Below are 27,853 nucleotides of genomic sequence, written 5' to 3' on the forward strand. Positions count from 1 at the left end.
GTAAAAGGGACATTATTTTAGAAAGTTAAACAATATTAGCACAAAACAGAATTTCCCACTATAAAGCAAGATCTCATTTGGCAGGGTCACCAATAATAGTTCAGTAGCTGGCAATGAAAATGTGAATCCAGTGTGGTATGAATCTATGTTGTATCGATCCATAATACAGCAGTTCATACTGAAAGGCTGCGCCAAGCGTCTTTTTTTTTTCTCTACGTGAAAAACATGAATACAGATTTATACAAAATCTGCGAGAAAATTTGCAGCACGTCATATTAGGAAGAAATCAACCCCTAGAATGAATTCTGTATGGAAACCTCCCCCCGCAGAGTGCCTATAGCGCTGAGGGTCTGATTTTACACAGAGTATTTTTATCATGTTTTTTTTCTATTGTGCTTTCATTGACATTTTCACAGTTTTCTGCTTAAAACACTGGACAATTATATAAAACACAACAAAGCAGAATATTACAATGTCTATATACGCAGCTTTTGGGAGGTTTGGGGTCAAAAAGTGACAAAATAAAAACTGCTACCAAAATTGGTTGTTAAAAATTGCATTAAACACTTGAAATACAGGGCGTTATAAAACTCTTGAAGGAATTCAATTAGGGAAAATTGGTCATTGGAAAGGCGGCAAAAACATATTTACAATAAATATTTTCCGTGACTTTGTGGTGTATGTAAAAGTCACTAGCCACAATCCAACTAGACTGTTTCTGTCCTCACTCAATACACTTGCATTGAGCAAGGCAGAGCCCATCTAGTCAGATTGTGGCCAGGAGTATGCATATCTAAAACTTGTGGTCACATGACCGCCGTTCTATAGGGTCATCACACTTTTTTTGCATAAATTTATATTGAGGCCCCTCCTGTAGTATCATCACTGTGGTACATCGCTCACTTAGCTGCACATGGAGGTAGACACAGGTAAGCTGTCTCTTTAAATCTCTTGTTGGTTTATTAAAATGCGGCATAAACCAACATTGAGTCCATAAAAATAATCACGGCCCTTTGGTCAAAATAGGAAAGCAAACAAAGCAAAAGTGGTCATGCAAAACACAGTCCTTGTGTTAGCAGGGGTTCACCTGCCCAGAGTTTAGCAACTCCACATGGTTCTGGTCAGCTCGACACAATCATGTCTGGAGTTAGTGACTCGCCCCCTGGGCTGTGGGGCACTCGGATCCGGGCAGTAGGGGAACGATGGGAGTAGTAGTGGCAACCCGGTTCCGTGGCTCAGGGTGGTCAGGCCAGTGGTAGTCCGTTATGTGCTGTTGATTATGTCCGACTACGCCACCCGTGGATTTGCGGTCATTAGGAACCGCCGCTGCAAGGCAGACCGCTGGGGCTGATGATGTATGCAGCTGAGATGGTGTGACTCCCCACGGGAAGAGTGCGGCCCCAGGGCAGTGTAGTGGATGTTGGGAGTGATGGTAGTGAGAGTCCCAGTGCTGATAGTGCTGGAGGAGCAAGGAGCACGCAGACAACAGGTTGCAGTCCAGGGTCTTTACTAGAACAGGTAAATTGACCCACAAACAGTCCCAGCTAAGAGGGGACCTGGATGTCTGAGAGCAACAGGGAAATTGGCCCTGGTCAGGGTGAGGGTGTATGCCTACCGTGCTTTCTGTGCTCCTTCTGGCTATCTCCTCCTTATAGGGTAATAGCCCACGTTTCCGAGCTTTCCGTGTATTCTCGCCTGTATGGCCGGCAACGTGGGTTCCTTTCTGCTCCCAGCCTTGTACGGCTTTGCTGGTTCCTTCTGTTGTGGCAGGGCCTCCAGGCTTCTTAGGCCAAGGAATATACAGTCCCCTGCGGACTGGTTCTCTGCTGGAGGATGTGGAATCCTCCCAGCCTCAGACACCAAAGTCTGGTAAATTAAGTTCGTTATCTGCCAAGACAGGCTCACTTCGCCTCTTGTCTCTGGCTTGTGGCTCTCCTACTGCCACACTTCCTCTTAGGTGCAATACAACTGTCCCTCTCTGCTCTGGGACCTGAATCCTGAGACAGGTCGTCCAGCTCTCCCTAACCCTGCCCCCAGCACCAGCTTTTATAGGGGCAGCCAGCTCCCCCTACTGGCCTGAGACAGGAGGTACTGCATGCTAATGTTCCCCTGACTAGAGAACCTCCCCCTTGCTCTCAGACACAGCTTTATTACATTTTGTGGCATCCAGGCCAGGGTGACACATTAGCATCCCCAGACTTACTGAACTGAATGCCTCAACAGGTCGAACATTTGAACCTCAGACCACACCCTGGGGTGGAGATATGGTGAACGACATCCCACCTGCTCTATAGTCGTTCACCAAAAAAAATGGCCCATTTAAATATGGCTGATTAATCCTCTCAGCACATAACATGCAGGAGAAGACTTCCAGGTTTCACATCACTGAAACTAATAGGCTCAGTGAAACATATCTCCCCTCCAGCACTCTGCAAGTGACTTTGTCACATCACATATAGAGTCTCTCCTACAGTGTAATCACATATAGAGCCCCCCATAATATAATAACATATAGAGCCCCCCATATTGTAATCACATATAGATGTGTGGCACCCCAGGAGTCCGGTTGCCACAGTGGCATTGGCTCCCTCACAGAGGGTGATGCCATGCCTGGAAGCAAGGAAGGGTCTCCTAATCAGGTTTGCCAGCATACAACACTTTCCTGGCTCCAGACCAAAAAGGGGAGCCCCTCCCCTTTACACTGGAATCTGGAGGCGGGGTTAATAAGCGTGAGTTGAGAGGAGTTGGAGAAAGGAGGACAACGAGGAAGGACTTGGGGAAGGGAGCTGTGAATAAGCTCGCCCCAGATGGAAGCACAAGTGGGAGCGACACTTAAGGAAGGCCCGAGCTGCCTGCCATACAGGTGAGGAAAAAGACGCTTTACTCAGGGACGAGGGCCGCAGCATAGCTTCAAGCAGCAGGGCCAATGAGAATAGCGCAGAGGGAAGGCCTACAACTACACCTGGTGAGGTGGATCCCCAACTTGGTTCCAGGCCGCCCAGACCTCTACTACCAGCTAGTACCCATGCCCCGGTCGGCTTAACAAACCACAAGTAAAGATAAGAGGAAACCGCCATTAAGCTGTGGACTGGTCATTATCTGCGCCATCACCTGCATTACACCGCACCAACAACATCTACCTCCACAATTCTACATATACTGCCCTGGAGCTTAGCTCTGCCTGTGGAGAGCTGAACCAACTCTGCTGCGTCACCACCAGCTCCAGTGGATCTGCACCGCAGTGGTGGCCCTATATAGCCGCATACCACAGGTGGCGTCACGAACATTATCTCCAAAAACTTTATTCACCTTTTACTTTCCCTTTAATTAACCGGGTCACTGCCACCGTGACATCCCCCAGCATCGACCGGCCCGGCTACCGAGTACCCCACGGCCCAGGGGGCGCGTCAACCTGGCGTCACGAACAGGATAAACAAAGCCCGGTATAACTGTGTACTGTGTGCTATAGACTTTACTGAACTCTATCATCATGTCTTTTGCCGTCAGCAGAGGGGAAGTTGGAGGCTCGATCCGGAACCACCGGGTAATCGATGCCTCTCGCCGGCAGAGCGGCATACTGGTACGTCAGCAGAAACCCAGGACCTGGCTGAGGTTCACTAGGGGGGAGGAAGATGCCCAACCTGGGAGAGGATTCAGCAGCGGGCGCAGCCGCCGCCACTGTAAAGCCGTTATCAATGCCATATATACCAGGTGCGGCGTGGTTGCCCTAGTACTCAGGGGAGTCGCACACCCTAAGCGAATTTGAGGAGAGACTGCTCAGTTTGTTTCAAGTGTACCCCCTGTCTGAGGAGCAAAAAGTCAGCATCCTCATAGGCCAGCTAATCGGTGCAGCCCAGAGGGAGGTGAAGTCCAGGCCGGGCAGGGACAAAAGCACTGTTAAGGATATTCTGGCCCTGTTGAAGGAAACCTTTGACACCCGCACAGCAGCAGAGATTAAAATGAAGTTCTACGGGTGCAAACAAAGGGTGCAGGACAGTGTACGGAACTATGCTCTAAACCTGCAGGAGGAGCTGCGGGCCATTAAACAGGTAGACCCCTACAGTGTGCAAGACGAGGACAGATTGCTAACTGAGCAGTTTATCGAGGGGCTCCTGTCTAACGCTCACCAGACACAACTGCGCATTATGGCTCTGGAAAACCCTGATCTGGACTTTGCGCAATTTAAAGATAGAGCAATCCGGGTGCTGCGAGAATCAAAGCCAAGTGGCACTGCACCCCTCCAGCGCCCAGCTGTAACATACCACCAGGAGGTGGCATCCTTTTCCCCGGCACCTGTGGAGGCTGACACGCAGACCCTAGATAATGACCCCTCTGCAGACCTACGCCTTCAGGTCCAGGAGCTGACCAAAAGTATGGCTACACTAACCAAAACCGTGCAGGCCATGCAAGTGTCTCCAAAAGAAAGAATCCAGCTGGCCTCCAGTCCAGATGACGTCTCGTGGTGACGACAGAGAAGGATTCCACCGACCAGAGGGAGAAACAGCGATCGCTGCGACCAGGACTGACAACCCATCTGCCGTCGCTGTCAAAAGGCGGGGTACCTCGCAAGATTCTGCGATTTAAACGAGCAACCCCTGGGGCAGAGGGCCAACCCCCAGGAGTAAGACGACCAGGCCCACAGAGCTGGCGAGACAAGTACGTGGGAGGACGACCGGTCCTACCTGGCGTGCTTGTTGGCATCTCGATGAATGCGGTGCTGGACACTGGTTCCCAGGTGACAACGATGCCACATATCCTTTATAAATGATACTGGACTGATTCAGACATTACCCGCCGTCCAGATGAACATATTAACATCTATGCCAGCAATGGTCAGCCCTTGCCTCAGGTGGGGTATAAAAAGGTGACCATAAAGGTTGGCCGAGTAGAATTGCTATCACAAGGGATGATTATTGTTGATATTGATCGCCGAGAAAGCCATCCTATGATAACCTTAGGCACCAATGTGATAGAGAATTATCTTGGGGAAATTATTGTTTTTGTTGCAACAGGTCGCAGAGTCTGCCAGCTCTGGTCAGCAGCGAGTTCTGCAAAAGGAGATCAAACCCCTGATGCAGAGACAACAGGTAGAGCTGTCTGGAGGAGAAGTCGGCATTGTCAGAATGAGTGATCCATTTCCCATTGCGATGCCCCCTAGGAGTGAAATGTTAATATAATGTCGGGTAGCCATAGGTCTCAGGGGTCAAGATTATCAGGTCCTGGTAGAACCCGTGTACTCTGATAGTAGGCCCACCATCTTGACAGCCAGGGGGTAGTCGATGTCCGCAAGAGGAGAGTACCGATACGCATCCTGAATTGTGGGGAGAAAGATGTCCATTTACCCCGGTATGCTACCCTTGCTAAGTTATTCACTGTCAGTAACAATGCAATAAAGGCAGTGGAACCCTTGCCTCCATCCGAACAGGCGGAAGACAATGGCCCCAAGGGGCAGATGGAGGATTGGTGTCAGAAGCTACAAGTAGGCACTGACTCAACCCCTTTGCACCAACGCATGGAGTATACCTGGTAGTCCAAGAATATGAGCGAGTCTTTAGCAAACACCCACTAGACTTTGAGCAGGTAAAAGGGGTCCAACATCATATCCCCACAGGAGATCATCCCCCCATTAAAGAGAGGTACCGGCCTGTACCACCAGCTCACTATCAATGTGCCAAAGGACTGTTACAGGAGATGAAGGAGGCTGGGGAAATCAGAGATAGTTGTAGCCCCTGGGCAGCTCCATCAGTCCTCGTTAGAAAGAAAGATGGTACAATGAGGATGTGTGTTGATTACAGGCAGATTAACCACATTACACATAAGGACGCCTACCCATTATCCAGAATTGAGGAATCATTAGCTGCACTGAGATCTGCTATCTATTTCTCCACTTTAGATCTCACCAGTGGGTATTGGCAGGTTTCTGTGGCAGAGGCGGACAGAGACAAGACCGCGTTTATGACACCAATGGGCCTCTGCGAGTTCAACTGCATGCCATTGGGGCTCTGCAATGCCCTGGGAACTTTCCAGCGGTTAATGGAGTGTTGCCTAGGACACAAAAACTTCGAAACCATTCTGCTGTATTTAGATGACGTAATCGTCTACTCAAAGACGTACGAAGATCACCTGGAGCACCTGGCCAAAGTGCTCGAAGCCCTATCTGGTTATGGCATGAAAGTAAAGCCGTGCAAGTGACTCGCCCACTGGGCCGTGGGGCACTCAGAGCCGGGCAATAGGGAAACGATGGGGGTAGTAGTGGCGACCCGGTTCCGTGGCTCAGGGTGGTCAGACCAGTGGTAATCCCTTTATAAGTTTTAAGCGATGTCCGACTACGCCATCCGTGGATTGCGGTTATTAGGAACCGCCGCTGCAAGGCAGACCGCTGGGGCTGATGATGTATGGAGCTGGGATAGTGTGACTCCCCACGGGAAGAGTGCGGCCCCAGGGCAGTGTAGTGAATGGTGGGAGTGATGGTGGTGAGAGTCCCAGTACCGGTAGTGCTGGAGGCGCGAAGGAGCACACAAACAACAAGTTACAGTCCAGGGTCTTTACTCACAGTTCATTTGTTCCGGGTCACTTCTGTCAGCAGTGACCGCCCGAGCCGTGCTGCGTCCACCAGGTGTGGGGCTCGGTCAACTCCCAGGCAGCTCAGAGGTATGGCTCAGGACCCCCTTCAATCCTTCCTCTGGCCTGCCTTACCAGTGACCCACTTTTGTCCATCTGCCGCGGATCTGCGCGGGTAAACGTGGGCCCCGTTCCCCGCTGTCCTTTATGGTGCCTTCCTAGCAGGTTTGAAGAGGTGCTGCACCAATAAATGGTCACAGCCTCCAGTCTTTGGCTGAGGGTTGTTTCACCTCCACCAACTTGGGATCCGGTACCCTTAATCTGCCTGACCCTTCACCCGGTATTCTCGTGGGTTCTTAGGGTCCCTTCCACCTTCTTGTTCCTGAGCCCCTCTGATCCTCTGTCTCTTCTTCTCCTCTTTTCTGCTCCTCCTTCTTCTCCTTTCCCGTGGAGCTGGGCTGAGAAGGAACCACAGCTCCCCTTCACCTCCTCTCTCTCTCCACTCTACTCCTTGGCCTTTCTCTAGGCCCACTCTGGAGTAGAGCTCCTACAGAGCCTCTACTCCCTGTCTTCTCCTCAGTCTGCACAGACTGACTGAACTCCACCCAGAGCTAAGATGGTGCCCACCTTTTATACCTCCCTATAGCCATGAGCCCAGGTGACCAGCAACCAATGGGCTCCTATCTACGCTCAGGAACCAACCCCTATCTGCTCCTACATCACTGGGTTTTCCTCCCCCCTCCCCACTCCAGCCAGGGACATGGTCTGTCGTACCTTCATTTCTGTCTAATGGTAGTACCATTGAGCTCTCCCTCGGAAATGGGGTGAGTGTGCTGTATGCAGCTAACTGAGCCCTTGTCCATACTCCATCCTTACCCGGGAGTGGAATACCACACCTCTGGCAGAGGTGCAATACCCCTATAGCGGCCAAGCCCTCGGGGCGCTACACAAGTGCCACCTGTTGAAGCCCAAGGTGCAGTACCTAGGTCATGTGGTAAGCGCCGAAGGTGTAGTACCAGACCCTGAAAAAGTCACCGTGATCAAGGTCTGGCCAAGACCCTCCACTATCAAAGAAGTGCGGCAGTTCCTCAGGCTAGTAGGCTACTACAGGAGATTCATCAAGGGTTTCACTAAGATAGCAGCACCCATGCAGGACCTCTTAGTGGGCCAGTCAAAGAGGGCCAAGATCCCAAATCCTCCGTTCAAATGGGGTAAACCAGAAGACGAATCCTTCACTCGACTGAAAGTGGCTCTTACGGGAGACGAAGTCCTGGCCTAACCCGACTATGGCCAACCCTTTATACTCCATATGGATGCCAGCAACGTGGGATTGGGAGCGGTGCTGTCCCAGGTACAGCAGGGCAGAGTGAGAGTGATTGCCTATGCCAGCAGGAAGCTCCGTCCCACGGAAAGGAACCCCGACAACTATAGTTCCTTTAAGTTGGAGTTTTTAGCCACAATCTGGGCTGTAACAGAGCGCTTCAAACACTACCTCGCCTCCTCCAGATTTACAGTCTTCACGGATAACAACCCGCTGACGCACCTGGAGACTGCAAAGCTTGGTGCCGTAGAACAACGATGGATGGCTCGACTGTCCAACTACGAGTTTACCATCAAGTATCGGGCAGGGCATAAAAACGCTAATGCTGATGTGTGGCGCCCCTGAGGGTTTAGTCGCCACAGAGGTACTGCATCTCACCCAGAGGTGTGGTATCTCAATCTTAGGTAAGGATAGAGTGCTGCCCAGGACCCCAACACCCCCATCCAACACTACACTACTCCAGAGCAGCAGGAGGGGCAAGATGCGTCTCTTTTCCTGCTGAGCCCTGTCCCTGGCTGGAGTGGGGGGAAACAAGTGAAGGGGAACCATGTATTGGGTGTGGGTGGAGGAAGAAGATTAGGGGAGCACTTAGAAGGAGGATATAAAAGAGGGAAACAATCTTGGGAATGTAGTCAAGCTGAGGAGGACAGTGAGAGGAGCAGGAGCTCAGCAGGAGCTCTGCTCAGGAGGAGGGCCTAGCCAGAGAGGCCCAGGACAGACTGAGGAGAAGGAGCAGGAAAAAGAGCTCCAGGAGCGAAGAGGGGATCCCAGGGGTACGGGCAGTGCTGGAGGCCACCCGTACGCCCGAATCTACCAGGCGGTGGAGGGATCGAGCCGCAGAGGGGACCGGCCCCTAACCAGTGAGAATTATAAAGTTCAACTAGAAACCGGAGGCTTCTGTACTTTCAGGGTGCAGTTGCTACATCCGCACTCATTCTCTAAAAAGGTAGCCACATAGGATCCAGGGAACTCCAGGTTGCCCAGAAAGATCCGAGGATACCGGCTTGGGACACTGTTTGCGAGGCGCAGGGCAGGAAGGGTGAGAGCCAGCGCAAGAAGATGGCTGAGAAGGGCATGTAGAACGGGGTCCTGTCAGGCACTCTTGAAATGCCTGGGGGATTGCTGAACCCCTGCCCGGTGAACGCAGCACAACGTGGGAAGTTATGATCTGCAGTCGTAACCAGGAGCAAAGTGAGAACTGTGAGTAAACCCAGAAGACTGCACCCCACTGTCTCTGTGAATTATTGCTGCGCCATCATCCCCTGCACTACACTGCCCAGCATCATCTACAACATCTATAACATCTACACTGCCCTGGAGCTAAGCTCTACCTGTGGAGAGCCAAACCAACTCTGCTGTATTAACAACAGCTCCAGAGGACCTGCTCCGCAGCGACGGCTCCCTTTAGCCACATACCACAGGTGGCGTCACGAACTTTATATAAAAGCTATAAATCCCCTGTAAATAACCCCTTTTAATGACCACCCTAGGTCACGGACTGGGTCACCGCCACTGTGACATCTCCCCTAGCAACGACCGGCCCGGCACCGAGTAACCCACGGCCCAGGGGGCGCGTCATCGATGCGCTGTCCAGGATGCCCAACTTGCCAGATGGGGGAGAAGACCCGGAAAAGTTGGAGGAGATAGAGTTACCGGCTTTCCATCATCACGGGGTGACCCAGTACTCCCACTGTGTGAGGAACAAGCTCTCTGCCAACAGAGAGGCCACGTTTAACCCATTGCCCCACCATGGATGGGCAGAGACGCAGGATAGCGTCCCGGCTGTCCACCTAGTAAAGGAGTTGCTGACACAAGCTGACTCACACCTTGATCCAGATGCTCCACAGGAGACCCAACAGTTGTGGAAGGAGAAGGGCAAGCTGTTCATCTATGAGGGAAAGCTGTGTCGAAGAAGCATCAACTTCCGGACACACGAACTGGTCTGGCAGGTGGTAGTCCCGAAGCGGGATATGCCAATGGTCTTAGAGGCGTACTACGATGGAGCAGGACACTTCGGGTGGAAGAAGTTGGAAGTCCTGCTACGTGAGCGATTCTACTGGGCTGGCATGAGGAAAGCAATCAAGAGATGGTGTCGAGAATGTGGTCCATGCAACCTGAGAAGGAAAGACCGTGATGGCCAGAGGGCTCCCCTGCAGCCCATAATCACTAAACAACCACTTGAACTGGTAGCCTTGGACCACATGAAGCTAGCCCCAAGCCGGTAAGGCTATGTCTACGCTCTCACCACAGTAGACCACTAATCCCGATTCCTGGTAGTAGTGCCAGTGAAAGATCAGATGGCTAAGACGGTAGCCAAAGCATTTCAACAACACTTTTGTCACCCCACGGTTACCCTGAGCGAGTGCTTACCGACCAAGGCTCAGCCTTTGAAGAAAAAATGTTTCAAGAATTTTTTAACTTGTATGGCTGCTAGAAAATAAGAACGATGCCATATCATCCCCAGACCAACGGGTATTGCGAGAAAATGAACCAGGTGGTAATAGACCTGTTGAAGACATTGCCCCTTGAGGAACGTACCCTGTGGCCAGAGAAGTTACCAGATTTGGTGGACCTATACAATCACATCTCAGTGAACTCCACCAACGGTACACCCGCTTACCTGATGAGAGCAAGACCTGGCAAGTAACCCATTGACTTAGAAATTGGGAGTTTTAACACCTGAAATGACATCACCAGATGCAGACTGGGATACGAAGCGGCAGCAACAATACCGCAAGGTGCAAGAATGTGTGGAGAGAAGGTTGTCCCAGGCAAGACAGTAGAAAACTTATAATCAGCACGCACCTGCAGTTCCCTTGTCACCAGGAGAACAGGAACTCAAAAGGAAAAGATGAGTTCACAAATTAGATGATCAGTGGGAGGTTGAGCCATACACCATCTTACCATCAAATTTTGACAACACCAAGGTGTGCCTCATCAGTAAAGATGGAGGAGAGACGTCAGCGGCAGTCTCACGAGACCACCTGAAGATATGCCCTGATCAATTGAGACACAAAGAGGAAGATCAAAACAGCCCCCATCACACAGAAAAGAAGGAAGAGACGGTCCAAACCATCCTTGGAGAATTTCCCCGGTCCTGAACGCAGGTGAATCAAGCAATCGTGGTATCTGTCTTAACCTTTCCCCAAGTAGCCTCACCGGAAGCCACAGAGACTCTAGAACAGCAGAGAGACCAGTCAGCCCCAGAAACAGATGCTTCATCAGCAGCGGATCAAGAGAATCTACCCCCTGCTAGTGGTGAATCTGTCATACCCATGGTGAGTTTAGGAGTTCGCAGAAGGCGATCTGGTATACCAGTACTACGTAGGTCCACAAGAACCGTAATGAATAATGCAACCACCATACCAGCGATAGACACTAGAGACCCGGGTAGGTCATTTGCAACAACTGTACTGCATAGATCAACCTATAGTACCATAGGTCAGCTCCCTGCCTGTTAGAGGGACTAAGAAGTAGGAAAATAATAGTATATGGTGTATAGTTGTAACCGTTAAGTAATCCTGAGTATATATAGTTATTCAATTTATGGACAAATGGACCACAGGACTAGGTGTGGTCAGGACAATGCTGAATAAAGTTGATTGTTGGCCTTGAAAATAAACCATAGGCGTGGCTGAAAACCAGGCCCACCAACAGGGTGCCCTGAAGCCACGCCAAGGGACGATACACGAAGTGGGTTGAGGCGGTTCTCACCAACCAACCTTCAGGTATCCAGAAAAAAGACAATTCCTGGATTGTGGGGTAAAGACTAAGCGCCGCAGTGACTGCTACCAATTTATGTTGTGTTTTTGTGATTTTTGCTTTTTGAGACTTTGTAAACTATTTGTAATGTGAATTGTTATTGTTGTTAATTGTTCAATTCAAAAGGTGTCCTCAGTCTGGGAGTACTGAATTTAACTAGGGGGGAATGTGGCGCCCTAGGGAGTCCGGTTGCCTCCCTCAAAGGGGGTGATGCCATGCCTGAAAGCAAGGAGGGTTCCCTAATCAGGTCTACCAGCATACAACCAGGGGTGGATTAAGAGTAGCAAGGGCCCCGGGCAGTTTAGAAGGCGCGGCCCCCCCCCCCCACACCTGATTTATCACGTGACATGTCACATGATCCCCTGTGATAGATCATGTGATAGTTCACGGGAAATTAATTTGGCACAATATTAATTGTGCTGCCTCATCTGAGAGCAGCACAATATAGGGGCAGATACCCTGATTCCAGCGATGTGTCACTTTTTCAGCTGCTTGTCATTTTGAGAAAATCACCGTTTCATCTGCTGCAGATCTAGCAGCTCTCTGAATGCTGCGCTCTGTATAGCCCCACCCACACCACTGATTGACAGCTTTCTGCCCATGCTCAGTGTACACAGAAATCTACTGATCAGTGATGGGTGTGGGGTCCTACAGAACTTACTAGTCATCTAGTGATAATTACCTTCTGACAAATCAATGATTTTATCAAAACAACACTAAGCAGCCCAGTAAGTGACACATTACTGGAATCAGTGCCTCTAACCCTACATTATGCTGCTCTCAGATTAGGTGGCAAAAACCTGATGACAGATTCCCTTTAAAGGAGCTGTAAACACAAAAAAGTTTGTATTAAAAAAAATACAAGCCATTTGTGAAATTAACTTTTTTTCATTGTTAATTCACATTAGACTGTATCTTCAACACTTTTGTCAGCAGGTCTTATTACAGACTCTGAATAGGGCAGCTCTCTCCCTCTCCCTCAGCAGAAAGTCACAGCATGGTTAAAAAACGGGATCTTTTATGATTTTCTCATAATAAATAAAAAAGGACATGCAAGTCCTCCAAACTATTTTCCATTTCTCTATAGGGGTGGTCCTAAATCTTTCTTGTTCTTTAGTTGATCACATGTCAAAAAGGCAAAGCATTTACTATGAACTCGCCTAAAAAAATATACACTGGGAGAGTAATATCATCATCTGCATGTAAATATTCCTTGACTCTAAGGGCTCGCTCACACTGTCGTATAACACGGCCGAATGCTATGTGATGTTTTATCAGATAGGACTCGGCCCTATGTTATACTATGGGACAGTGCAGATCTGCGATTATCGGCATGAGAAAATAATCTCATTCGATATTCGGACCATGTGCACCCATACAAGTCTATGGGTGCACGTAAAACATTGGACTGCACACGGATGTCATCCAAGTGCAGTCCGATGAACACTCACAGAGACTATGGAGAAGATGGAGAAAGTAAGTTCTCCATCTTCTCCATATCTGTGCTGCGAGAGAATCGGATCACACTCAGTTGAAGCTCTGACAGAGTTTGAGCCGAGTGTCATTAGCATAATTGGCCCTATTCTCTTGCATGAGAGAATATATGGCTTAGTGAGTGGACCCTAAAACTGAATAGCAGTGACGGACAGGCACCTCACAAGCGGGATCCATGTAGCTCTCAGATGTCATGTAGGTAGGGCTTCATTCCATGGGGTAGGGCTTAATTTCAAGGTATATAAAAAAAATGGACTTTAAATAAAAATTAAATGAACACAAAAAGCACTAATTGAATTATTTTTTTCGTATTTATGTTTGCAGCCCCTTTAAAAACCCTTTGAGGACCAAGGCACATATATGTCCCATAGTTTTAAACTGGAAAAAAATTTGATTGAATAAAATTTAAGGTCCTCGAAGGTTTAAGTAGGTCATAAATTCATATGAATACTTGCTCATACAATTGCACATGCCATAAGATGAAGAAGAACAGAATCAAAAATATGACATTAAGTGGAGCACTTACAGCTATTCAAGGTGAAAGAGACCAGCAAAGGCATCGTCTCGAATGACAGTAAATGAGTTAGAATTCAGCAAGCTGAAAATGAAGACAGCAGGTTAGAAGCGAACCAGACTTTATGGTGCTCAGAATTAGTCAAGCAGAATTTATTGACTGCTCTTGCAAAGCACTGAGACTCCCGCGGTGTATAGATGGCGCCGTGCGGCCTCCCGCTGTGTATAGATGGCGCCGTGCGGCCTCCCGCTGTGTATAGATGGCGCCGTGCGGCCTCCCGCTGTGTATAGATGGCTACGTGCGGCCTCCCGCTGTGTATAGATGGCTACGTGCAGCCTCCCGCTGTGTATAGATGGCACCGTATAGATGGCTACGTGCGGCCTCCTGCTGAGTATACGTGTATAGATGGCTACGTGCGGCCTTCTGCTGAGTATAGATGCTGCACAGCGCCCCCCCCCAGAGACAGCAGGAGGCCGCACAGCGCCATCTATACTCAGCGGGAGGCCGCACGTAGCCATCTATACACAGCGGGAGGCCGCATGGCGCCCCCCCCAGAGACAGCAGGAGGCCGCACAGCGCCATCTATACTAAGCGGGAGGCCGCACGTAGCCATCTATACACAGCGGGAGGCCGCATGGCGCCCCCCCCCCAGAGACAGCAGGAGGCCGCACAGCGCCATCTATACTCAGCGGGAGGCCGCACGTAGCCATCTATACACAGCGGGAGGCCGCACGGCGCCCCCCCAGAGACAGCAGGAGGCCGCACAGCGCCATCTATACTCAGCGGGAGGCCGCACGTAGCCATCTATACACAGCGGGGAGCCGCACGGCGCCATCTCTACACAGCAGGGGGCCGCACGGCGTCATCAATACACGGTGGGGGGCCGCACGGCACCATCTATACACAGAGGGGGGCCGCACGTAGCCATCTATACACAGCGGGGGGGCGCACGTAGCCATCTATACACAGCGGGGTCCGCACGTAGCCATCTATACACAGTGGGGGGCCGCACGGCGCCCCCCCAGATGCAGCAGGAGGCCGCACGGCGCCAACTATACTCAGCAGGTGGCCGCACGCAGTCACGCACACACACAAACATATACAGACATATACATACACGCATAAACACATTTGAAACACAAAAATACATATAAACAGACATCACACAATCATATCTGCCCACACACACACAAACAGACATCACACAATGATATCTGCCCCCCCCACACACATACAAACAGACATCACACAATGACATCTGCCCCCCCCCACACACACACACAGACATCACACAATGACATCTGCCCACACACACACACAAACAGACATCACACAATGACATCTGCCCACACACACACATACAAACAGATATCACACAATGACATCTGCCCACACACACACAGACATACACACACACAAACAGACATCACACAATGACATCTGCCCACACACACACACACACACAAACAGACATCACACAATGACATCTGCCCCCCCACACACACACACACACAGACAGACATCACACAATGACATCTGCCCACATGAACACAAAAAGCACTAATTGAATTATTTTTTTCGTATTTATGTTTGCAGCCCCTTTAAAAACCCTTTGAGGACCAAGGCACATATATGTCCCATAGTTTTAAACTGGAAAAAAATTTGATTGAATAAAATTTAAGGTCCTCGAAGGTTTAAGTAGGTCATAAATTCATATGAATACTTGCTCATACAATTGCACATGCCATAAGATGAAGAAGAACAGAATCAAAAATATGACATTAAGTGGAGCACTTACAGCTATTCAAGGTGAAAGAGACCAGCAAAGGCATCGTCTCGAATGACAGTAAATGAGTTAGAATTCAGCAAGCTGAAAATGAAGACAGCAGGTTAGAAGCGAACCAGACTTTATGGTGCTCAGAATTAGTCAAGCAGAATTTATTGACTGCTCTTGCAAAGCACTGAGACTCCCGCGGTGTATAGATGGCGCCGTGCGGCCTCCCGCTGTGTATAGATGGCGCCGTGCGGCCTCCCGCTGTGTATAGATGGCGCCGTGCGGCCTCCCGCTGTGTATAGATGGCTACGTGCGGCCTCCCGCTGTGTATAGATGGCTACGTGCAGCCTCCCGCTGTGTATAGATGGCACCGTATAGATGGCTACGTGCGGCCTCCTGCTGAGTATACGTGTATAGATGGCTACGTGCGGCCTTCTGCTGAGTATAGATGCTGCACAGCGCCCCCCCCCAGAGACAGCAGGAGGCCGCACAGCGCCATCTATACTCAGCGGGAGGCCGCACGTAGCCATCTATACACAGCGGGAGGCCGCATGGCGCCCCCCCCAGAGACAGCAGGAGGCCGCACAGCGCCATCTATACTAAGCGGGAGGCCGCACGTAGCCATCTATACACAGCGGGAGGCCGCATGGCGCCCCCCCCCCAGAGACAGCAGGAGGCCGCACAGCGCCATCTATACTCAGCGGGAGGCCGCACGTAGCCATCTATACACAGCGGGAGGCCGCACGGCGCCCCCCCAGAGACAGCAGGAGGCCGCACAGCGCCATCTATACTCAGCGGGAGGCCGCACGTAGCCATCTATACACAGCGGGGAGCCGCACGGCGCCATCTCTACACAGCAGGGGGCCGCACGGCGTCATCAATACACGGTGGGGGGCCGCACGGCACCATCTATACACAGAGGGGGGCCGCACGTAGCCATCTATACACAGCGGGGGGGCGCACGTAGCCATCTATACACAGCGGGGTCCGCACGTAGCCATCTATACACAGTGGGGGGCCGCACGGCGCCCCCCCAGATGCAGCAGGAGGCCGCACGGCGCCAACTATACTCAGCAGGTGGCCGCACGCAGTCACGCACACACACAAACATATACAGACATATACATACACGCATAAACACATTTGAAACACAAAAATACATATAAACAGACATCACACAATCATATCTGCCCACACACACACAAACAGACATCACACAATGATATCTGCCCCCCCCACACAAATACAAACAGACATCACACAATGACATCTGCCCCCCCCCACACACACACACAGACATCACACAATGACATCTGCCCACACACACACACAAACAGACATCACACAATGACATCTGCCCACACACACACATACAAACAGATATCACACAATGACATCTGCCCACACACACACAGACATACACACACACAAACAGACATCACACAATGACATCTGCCCACACACACACACACACACAAACAGACATCACACAATGACATCTGCCCCCCCACACACACACACACACAGACAGACATCACACAATGACATCTGCCCACACACACACACAGACATCACACAATGACATCTGCCCACACACACACACACAAACAGAAATCACACAATGACATCTGCCCACACACACACAAACAGACATCACACAATGACATCTGCCCCCCCACACACATACAAACAGACATCACACAATGACATCTGCCCACACACACACACACACACACAGACATCACACAAACAGACATCACACAATGACATCTGCCCACACACACACACACATACACACACACACATACACACACACACATACACATACACACACAGACATCACACAATGACATCTGCCCACACACATACACACAGATATACACACACAAACAGACATCACACAATGACATCTGCCCACATACACACACACACACACATACACACACACACACACACACACACACATACACACACACACATACACATACACACACACACATACACACACACATACATACACACACACACATACATACACATACATACATACACATACACACACACACATACACACTCACCATCCCCCGGCTCGGCTCCAGTCCTCAGGCTCTTCGGTGCAGCAGAGCAGGCCGGGTGTGCACTGCGTGACGTCACAGCTAGGAGACATGGGCGCGCACAGGGCCATGTCTCCTAGCAGTGACGCGGCCGGGCCAGCACAGGGAAGTTAACTGCTGCAGTGCTGGCCCGGCCGATGAAGAAGTAGTGGCGCCCGCTGCTGGGGGAGCGGTACGGGGCCCCCCCTCCCGCCACTGCCACCGGTATGTGCCGCGGCGGCCCGCACATATAATGAGGGCAATCCGGCATTAGACACCTCTGGAGGCTCGGGGCCCCGGGCGGTCGCCCGGATTGCCCTCATTATAATCCGCCTATACATACAACACTTTCCTGGCTCCAGACCAGAAAGGGGAGCCCCTCCCCTTTACACTGGAATTTGGAGGCGGGGTTAGTAAGAGTGAGTTGAGAGGAGTTGGAGACAGGAGGACGACGAGGAAGGACCTGTGAAAGGGAGCTGTGAATAAGCTCGCCCCAGAGGGAAGCGCAAGTGAACCGGACACCGGAGTCCGTGGTTGTGGGGCACTGAAGGCCCAGCAGCTGAATGCGGAGGGCAGGAGACTGCAGGTCTCCTAGCCCCACCAGACACCCGGCGGCCCAGCAGCACCATAGGGCCCAGCCACGTGGGAGCGACACTTAAGGAAGGCCCGAGCTGCCTGCCATACAGGTGAGGAAAAAGACGTTTTACTCAGGGACGAGGGCCCAGCATAGCTTCAAGCAGCAGGGCCAAAGAGAATAGCGTAGAGGGAAGGCCTACAACTCCACCTGGCGAGGTGGATCCACAACTTGCTTCCAGGCCGCCCGGACCTCTACTACCAGCTAGTACCCGTGCCCCGGTCGGCTTAAAAAACCGCAAGAAAAGATAAGAGAAAACCGCCATTAAGCTGTGGACTGGTCATTATCTGCGCCATCACCTGCATTACACAGCACCAACAACATCTACCTCCACAATTCTACATATACCGCCCTGGAGCTTAGCTCTGCCTGTGGAGAGCTGAACCAACTCTGCTGCGTCACCACCAGCTCCAGTGGATCTGCACCGCAGCAGCGGCCCCATATAGCCGCATGTGACAGGTGGTGTCACGAACATTATCTCTAAAAACTTTATTCCCCTTTTACTTTCCCTTTAATTGACCGCCTTGGGTCACGGACCGGGTCACTGCCACTGTGACGTCACCCAGCATCGACCGGCCTGGCTACCAAGTACCCCACGGCCCAGGGGGTGCGGCAGATGCCCCCTGTAATTTATTTATCATTTATTTATTTTACTCATTTTTTACAGACATTATGAGCACTGTCCCCATTGGGACTCACAATCTAAATTTCCTATTAATGTGTCTTTGGAGTGTGGGAGAAAGCCGAACAACTGTGGGGAAACCCACACAAACACGGGGAGAACATTCAAACTCCTTGCAGATGTTGTCCTTGGTGGGATTGGAACCCAAGACCCCAGCGCGTCAAGGTTGCAGTGCTAACCACCAACCGTGCTGTAATGTAATCACATAGAGATCCCCTCGTAATGTAATTGTAGCACCCCGAGGGCTCGGCTGCTACAGGGGTAATGCACCTCTGCCAGAGGTGTGATATTCCACTCCCGGGTAAGGATGGAGTGTGGACCGGGGCTCAGTAGGCTGCATGCACCACACACACCCCATTTCCGAGGAACAGACCAACGGTGCTCCCACTAGACAGAGTGCAGGCACGACAGCTTCTGTTCCTGGCTGGAGTGGGGAGGGGGAGTAAAACCCAGTGGTGTAGGAGCAGATAGGGGTGGGTTTCTGGGCATAGGTAGGAGCCCATTGGTTGCCCAGAGACACGAAGGCAGAAGGAACCCCATATTCCCAGAGGAGATACTGGGTGAAGGGTTGGCAGAGCAGGGTACCGGAACCCGAATTGGTGGAGGCGACTAATCCTCAGCCAAAAATGGAGGTTGTCGCCACATCTTGGTGCGACCCCTCATTACATCCACCAGAAAGGCATACCGCATAGGGTCAGGGAAACCGGAGAGAGGTTTCACCAACAGAAGGCCCGAGGAAGCTGGACAAAGGTGGGTCACTGATGAGGACGGCCAGTAGAAAGGAAGAGAGGGGAGCTCTGAACCGCACTCTGGAATTGCCTGGGAGTTGACCGAGTCCCTCACCTGGTGGACGCAGCACGGCTCGGGCGGTCACTGCTGTCCGAAGTGATCTGAACAACAACAGTGAGTAAAGCTTTGGAAACTGCACCACAAGTCTATGTGTTTCATCGCCGCACCAGCACCATCAGTACTGGGACACTCGCACCATCACTCCCATCATTATCCACACTAGCTGCCCTGAGGCAATACTCCTCCCGTGGGGAGTCATCCCATACTCAGCTGCACAAACAACATCAGCCTCAGCGGTCTGCAGTGCAGCGGCGGTCCCCACTGACCGCAATCCACGGGTGGCGTAGTCGGACACTTATTCCAATACAAGTAGACTGCCACTGGTTTGACCACCCTGGGCACGGACCGGGTCACCGCCATGGAGAACTACAACCCCCAGCGATCCGGCTCCGGGTATTCCCCCTGCACAGCAGCAGCAGCACAGGCCCAGGGGGCGCGTCATAATCACATATAGAGCCCCCTGTAATGTAATCACATATAGAGCCCCCATAATGTAATCACATACTGTATAGAGCCCCCATAATGTAATCACATATAGAGCCCCCCATAATGTAATCACATACACACCTGGTCAAAATTGTTGGTACCCCTCGTTTAATGAAAGAAAAACCCACAATGGTCACAGAAATAACCTGAATCTGACAAAAGTAATAATAAATTAAAAATCTATGAACATGGACAAATGAAAGTAAGACATTGCTTTTAAACCCTGCTGCCACAGAATTGAAAAAAAAATTAAACTCATGAAATAGGCCTGGACAGAAATGATGGTACTCTTAACACTAGAACTACTGATGGAGTCATTTTGACTCCTTTCGTTTTTTATTTCTCTTCTGTGACTACATTTTTCAGAATTCCGGCTTGAAACTCAGTGACTTTTGCTCAAATATGATGTGAAAAAAGATTTTGTGAGAATAAATAATTTTGGTGAAAAATTTGCGCGTTTTTTTCAAAATTTACCAAGAACTACTGAAGGGAGTCATTTTGACTCCCTACTATATTTTGAGGTCCTTTTGTCACTAAATGTTGCTATAAAGTTTTGTGCATAATTTTTTCACTCTGTCTTATTTACCCTGATGTTCATATAGATGTAGTTCAATTTACATGTCAACTTTTCACATTTTCCTTGTGTTTTACCTTCTTGTATTACTGTGTAATGCTGAACAAAATAGCTTGTTTACTCTAGGCTCTTATCTTATGCTAATGAAGGGTGGTGTTTTTCTAAGGTCCTAGCAGGAGACAGTATTCTGGATAGTAACTTTACTTTCAGTTCAGCTGAAGAGACAAAGAGAACAGACGCAGACATTCGAGCTCTGAAGACTCATACAGGTATGAATTGTTATGAAATAGTTTAGCTGTCTGTCAACTGATTCAGCCCACCTACTTTTGAAGGTGGCAGAACAGTTATTATTTCTTTTAGTTTTCATTTCATTTCTATTTTTCAGCAGGGAACTATATAGAATTATGGAATTTGTGAGGAATATGGAGAGAAGACGTTTGATAAAGCCTCAGGATATTCTGGCTACTTTGCAATCCATACCGGAGGATGAATCGGAATCCGAATTGCAGGAACATGTATTTGATTCTGACAGTGATGAAGATTTCATTCCTCAGAACATATCAAGTGAATCTGAAGACTCAGAAGGAACAAATCCAGAAGGTAAGTAGTTATGTGTATTTATTTGTTCTTCCACACACTGAGTTAGGGCCTGTGCACACTTGCAGAATTCTGGTTGAATAGCCATCTGGATATTCTTGCCGCAATACAGGCCGTACCTGCCCGCTCATGCCTGAAGCTCCGCTCCGAACCCCGGGCTGGAGCCGCTGTCAGGGACAGAGCAGCGCTTGCTTATGCGGATTGTGGTGAGAATATCCGGTCGGATATTCCGCCGCCTATCCAGCCAGTGTGCACGGACCCTTACAAAACAAAAATTCTAAATATTCATCAACTTTTTTACAGATATTCCAAGCACATCAACTGGGGATCGGGCTCATGCAGTTATGTTGCCTCGTGACCATCCTCCTGGTCGTGGACAGAAAAAATCAGCAAAACGTCCCAGAAATGAAAGAACAACAGATAACGATGGTGGCGAAGGTAATGCAACAACAAACACCAGAGAAGGCGAATCTGAAGGAATACTAGTTTCAGCGGATGGTATTCAATGGAAACCTGTTGAAATTGGAGAACACTTGCCTGGTAGGCGTGACAGCCAAAATATTCTTCGAGAAGCACCTGGCCCTACAGGATACGCCAGAAGAAATATCATTATCGATAGTCCTTTGAGCGCATGGCGTTTATTTTTTGATTCATATATATTGACACTTATAAAGAACTGTACGCTTGCAGAAGCATGCAGGAACAATAATTTACAGTTTACTCTATCTGATGAGGAGCTAGATGCATTCATTGCGATATTCTATGCTCGTGGAATATCTGGCACGAACCGTCACTCGATTAGCAGTATTTGGTGTAATGACTGGGGAATACCGTTTTGCAAAGCGACAATGTCTAGGGACCGCTTTGTTGAAATTATGAGGTTTCTCAGATTTGATGAGAAATCTACTCGATCGGAGAGACTGCAAACGGACAAGTTTGCTCTATTTTCTACTGTGTGGGACAGGTTTATTGAAAATTGTATTGCGTGTTACAAACCTGGCCCATACATAACGGTGGATGAGCAACTTTTCCCAAGCAAAACTAGGTGTCCATTCACGCAGTACATGCCTTCCAAACCAGATAAATATGGCCACAAATATTGGCTAGCTGTTGATAAGAGGAGCAAATATCTGGCAAATGGCTTCCCTTATCTAGGCAAAGATGACACACGCCGTGCTGAGGACCATTTAGCTGACCATGTGGTAATGAAGTTATTGGACCCGTTTTTGAAAAAAGGTCGCAATGTTACAACCGATAATTATTTTACTTCAGTAAAATTAGCTAAACAGCTAAAAAGCAAAGGAACAACCATCGTGGGAACACTGAACAAGATAAGGCGAGAAGTGCCTAAAGAAATAAAATCCATGAAAGAGGAATTGTACAACACTAAAGTGTTTAGAAATGAAGACAATTTTACACTTACAGTATATCAAGGAAAGCCCAACAAAAATGTTGTCATTTTGAGTTCCGTCCATCCAGATGTTGTTGTTGCGTCTGATTCCGCTAAAAAAACTCCAGAAACGGTAAAGTTTTACAATGAAACAAAATATGGAGTAGATGTAGTGGATCAGATGGCACGAAAATATACCACACGAACATGCACAAGGAGATGGCCTGTTCATGCATTTGAAAATGCCTTCGACTTTGCGGGTATAAATGCATGGATAATATTCAAGGAGATTACCCACCAAAAATTGTCACGCAAGGCATTTTTGCAAACGCTTGTGAGAGAGTTGAGTGGTCCTTATGTCACAGATAGGGAAAAGGGTTCCACGTCCCAAGTTTCTACATGCTCAGAAGTGATGGTTCAAACAAAATTTTGCCAGATCAAAGAAAAGTGCAAGAAAAATAGATCTGTCGGAAATTGTAAGACTTGTGGTAAGTCTTTGTGTGGGCAATGTACTGCCATAAATCAAAGGCAATGCCTAAAATGCGAAACACCAAATGTTTAGAAGGTGAATTCTGCGCCATATTTTCATTTTTATGCTCCTCCACCTACATTTTCTCTGCTTTTTGTTCTTCAGTTGTTGTTTATATGTGTGCACTTGAATAAAAAAAAATGTTTGAAAAACGTCTATTATAATTATTGTTATTTTCTGTAGAAAAATAAGAAAAGCAGAAAAAAAACAATCAAAAGCATTACTGTTGGATCTCACAATAATAATACATTACAAAAAATATAATTATTAATAAATAACCACAAATGAAACTCTAAAAATAAACGAAAACAAGCAAGGAGTCAAAATGACTCCTTTCAGTAGTTCTAGGCGGGGTCACGAGTCCAGTAGTCCTAGTGTTAACCTAATATTTTATTGAACAACCTTTTGAGGCAATCACTGCAATCAAACGATTCCTGTAATGAGCAAACTGCTCCAGTTGTCTCGTGTGTGAAGGTAGCCTTTTCCAGACGGCATGTTTCAGCTCTTTCCAAAGATGCTCAATAGGATTTAGGTCAGGGCTCATAGAAGGCCACTTCAGAATTGTCCAGTGTTTTGCTCTTAGCCATTCTTGGGTGTTTTAGCTGTGTGTTTTGGGTCATTATCCTGTAGCAAGACCCACATCACATATATATGCCCCCCTGTAGTGTAATCACATATAGAGCCCCCCCCCGTAATGTAATCACATATAGAGCCCCCCTGTAGTGTAATCACATATAGCCTAGAATAATGACGCTGGCACTCTTGGTACAGGATGACACTGACACTAGGGGTACAAGATAATGATGCTGGCACTCTAGACGCAGGATAATGTTGCTGGCACTATGGGCACAGGATAATGACGCTGGCACTCTGGGCACAGGATAATGACGCTGGCATTTGGGGTACAGGATAATGACGCTGGCACTCTGGGCACAGGATAATGACGCTGGCACTCTGGGCACAGGATAATGATGCTGGCACTCAGGGCACAGGATAATGACGCTGGCACTCAAGATACTGGATGATGCTGGCACTCTGGGCACAGGATAATGACGCTGGCATTTGGGGTACAGGATAATGACGCTGGCACTCTGGGTACAGGATAATGACGCTGGCACTCTGGGTACAGGATAATGATGCTGGCACTCTGGACACAGGATAATGACACTGGCACTCTGGGCACAGGATAATGACACTGGCACTCTGGGCACAGGATAATGACACTGGCACTCAAGATACTGGATGACGCTGGCACTCTGAGCACAGAATAATGATGCTGACATTTGGGGTACATGATAATGACGCTGGCATCACAGGCCGGCAGCTGACGTCAGCGCGCACATCGCCAGCGTATAACATCACTGCTGGCCTGTGACTGGCTGGCGTCTGCGCCTCAGATAGACGAAGGAGAGTCGCCGCTGGAACGGCAGCCAGGTAAGGAGAAACTTTTTTGTAAAGTCGCACTATGAGGGCGGAATGGGAGATGACATGGGGGCAGAATGGAGTGACATGGGGACAAAATGGGAGGTGACATGGGGGCAGAATGGGAGATGACATGGGGGCAGAATGGGAGATGACATGGGGGCAGAATGGGAGATGACATGGGGGCAGAATGGGAGATGACATAAGGGCAGAATGGGAAAGACGACATGGGAGCAGAATGGAGAGACATGGGGACAAAATGGGAGGTGACATAGGGACAGAATGGGAGATGACATGGGGCAGAATGGGAGATGACATGGGGGCAGAATGGGAGATGACATGGGGGCAGAATGGGAGATGACATAAGGGCAGAATGGGAAAGACGACATGGGAGCAGAATGGAGAGACATAGGGACAAAATGGGAGGTGACATAGGGACAGAATGGGAGATGACATGGGGGCAGAATGGAGAGACATGGGGACAAAATGGGAAGTGACATGGGGACAGAATGGGAGATGACATGGGGGCAGAATGGGAGATGACATGGGGGCAGAATGGAGAGACATGGGGACAAAATGGGAGGTGACATGGGGGCAGAATGGGAGATGACATGGGGGCAGAATGGGAGATGACAAGGGGGCAGAATGGGAGATGACATGGGGGCAGAATGGGAGATGACATAAGGGCAGAATGGGAAAGACAGGGGCAGAATGGAGAGACGACATGGGGGCAGAATGGAGAGACATGGGACAAAATGGAAGGTGACATGGGGACAGAATGGGAGATGACATGCGGGCTGAATGGGAGATGACATGGGGACAGAATGGGAGATGACATGGGGGCAGAATGGGAGATGACATAAGGGCAGAATGGGAAAGACAGGGGCAGTATGGAGAGACGACATGGGGGCAGAATGGAGACATGGGGGCAGAATGGAGAAACGACCAGCTTTTGGCCAAAAGAAAAGCTGCTGGCTATGTATATGATATGGAAACTGTTAGGCTATGTTCCCACACGTTGTATTTTTCACCATATTTTGCTGCAGATTTTTATGCAAATTTTCAGGTGCATTTTGCAGTACCAGCAAAGTCTATGAGAAACCAGAATTCTCTGTTCCCACATTTTGTGCGCTTTTTTGGCTGCATATTTTGTGCCTTGGTTGTGTTCTTGGAAAATAGAGCATGTCACTTCTTTTAGCATTTTTTCAACCATAGGAAGTAATGGGTGGTGAAAAAATGCAGGTAAATTTTTTCAGTATTTTTGATGGCAAAATAGAATGGGGTTCTTTTTTTTCACAGAACTTTATGTACATGCATAAATAGAGACAGAAGGACAATGAGAAAAATGCATCAAAAAATGCAGCAAAACCTGCAGATTTGACACAGCTGATTTCCTGCCAGAGATTAGTTTTGCTGCAGATTTCTGACTGAAAAAAAACACAACATGTGGGAACATAGCCTAAGGTTAAGTGCACACTGAGCGTTTTTGATGCGTCATTGCTGCGTTTTTTCCGTGTGGAAATGGACCAAAAACGCTAGGTAATCCGTCTGCCTGCTAACGCCATGACAATCCTGATGTGCTGTGCACATGATGCGGAATTTTCTGCGCAGGATTGTCATTGCATTAAAATCTGCAGCATGTCCATTCTTTGTAGCATTTCTGCAGCGCAAAAACGCTCAAAGAATGGTACCCGGGCCGGGGAAGAAGACTACTTCTCCCATCATCCAACCGCCGCTCCCGCTGATAACAAAAAAAAAAGCAAAAATCTATTTAAAATGAAAAAAATCCTTTTATCCTCACCTGTCCGGCGTCCTCCTGATGTCCCCCGGCGACGCGATCATCTCGGAGGCCGGCGGTACACTGACAGGAGCACGCTCGCTCCCAGCAGTGTACATCGCTGCTGCCAGCTGAGGTCACGCGAGTTCACCAGCTTAAGATCAGCTGAGAGCTCCGGGATCTCACTTTACAGCACTAGTGCTGTTTAGGAACATTCTCACGAATGTTCCCACGCAGTACTGTTGCAGTATGAGGTCATCAGAGCTGATCAGCTGATCTTCAGCTGATAAACTCACCTGACCTCAGCCTGCAGCAAAGCAATGTACACTAACAGGAGTGATTTTACACTCCTGTCAGTGTACAGTGCTGTCTTTTACAGCAGTCACATCGGTGATTGATGTGACTGCTGTAGAAGTGACCTGGATCGCCGAGGGACAATCTGGATTACGTTGCGTTGTGACAGTGGACAGGTGAGGGATATGGTTGTTTTTTATTTGTGTTTTTTTCAGGAGACGAGGGCGTCGGGGATTGAGAGAACAATAAAAAAAATTATTAAGACCATGTGTAATTTTATTTCAATAAAATACTTTATTCTGGCCGTGTCTTTATTGAAAAAGCGTCGAAAACTTTACTACGGGGTTACTAACCTGAGCTTCATGTCAGCCACCAATAAAGGTGGTATTACCCCATTACCCCACTCCTCACCGCTACACGGCAGTGGGAAGAACGGAGGCCAAGCGACAGATTTGGTGCATCTTATAATATTAGCCGCGGAGGGGGCTAGTATCCATGGCCCTTCCCTGGTTATTAATATCAGCCCACAGCTATCTGCTTAGCTTTTTCTGGGGGACCCTATGTCAATTTTTTTCTGGGGTCCCCCTGTAATCTAGCCAGTAAAGGCTAAGCAAACAGCTGCGAGCTGTTATTAATAGCCAGGGAACATTTTTGGCTAATGGCCCCTTCCCCAGCTACTAATATCAGCCCCCAGCGGTCGACTTTCCCTCTGCTGGTATTAAAATGACGCAGGAGCCCACAGCATTTTTTTTTTAACGCTATGTCCCCACAATCTGGATTTAGCAGCGCTTTGGATGCAGCATATTTTTGCTGCGTCCAAAATGCTGCTTTCTATTTAGCGCAGGTTAATTTACATGTGTTCACTTACCCATGCAAATTTGCCGTATTCAATGCATTCTAGTGGTCAAATTTCTGTTGTGGAGACTAGCGACTCTGCAAGAGAATTTGACATGCAGCGGTCCTAAAAGACAAGCGGCATGTCAGTGTCTATGTGTGATCCGCAGCCTCAGATGCACGCATAGTGGACTTGGGATTTCTAGAGATCCCATCCAAAATATTGTAATATCTGGACGCTGTGGGTTTGACACTGCATAAACACG

At 49.1% G+C, this 27,853-nt stretch overlaps 1 protein-coding gene across 1 annotated transcript in view; it reads left to right on the forward strand.

Annotated features, from left to right (window-relative positions):
• Positions 1-27,853, forward strand: part of LOC141221131 (uncharacterized) — a 117,720-nt gene that overhangs the window by 34,484 nt on the left and 55,383 nt on the right. The window contains exons 8-10 of the mRNA XM_073666481.1: positions 20,537-20,555; positions 21,130-21,344; positions 21,645-22,991. Coding sequence (XP_073522582.1) covers positions 20,537-20,555; positions 21,130-21,344; positions 21,645-22,991 — 1,581 coding nt within the window. The remainder of the gene's footprint in view (positions 1-20,536; positions 20,556-21,129; positions 21,345-21,644; positions 22,992-27,853) is intronic.

Source organism: Phyllobates terribilis, unplaced genomic scaffold, assembly GCF_046119375.1.
Source record: "Phyllobates terribilis strain yellow unplaced genomic scaffold, ASM4611937v1 Scaffold_320__1_contigs__length_2182038, whole genome shotgun sequence".
NCBI lineage: Eukaryota > Metazoa > Chordata > Amphibia > Anura > Dendrobatidae > Phyllobates > Phyllobates terribilis.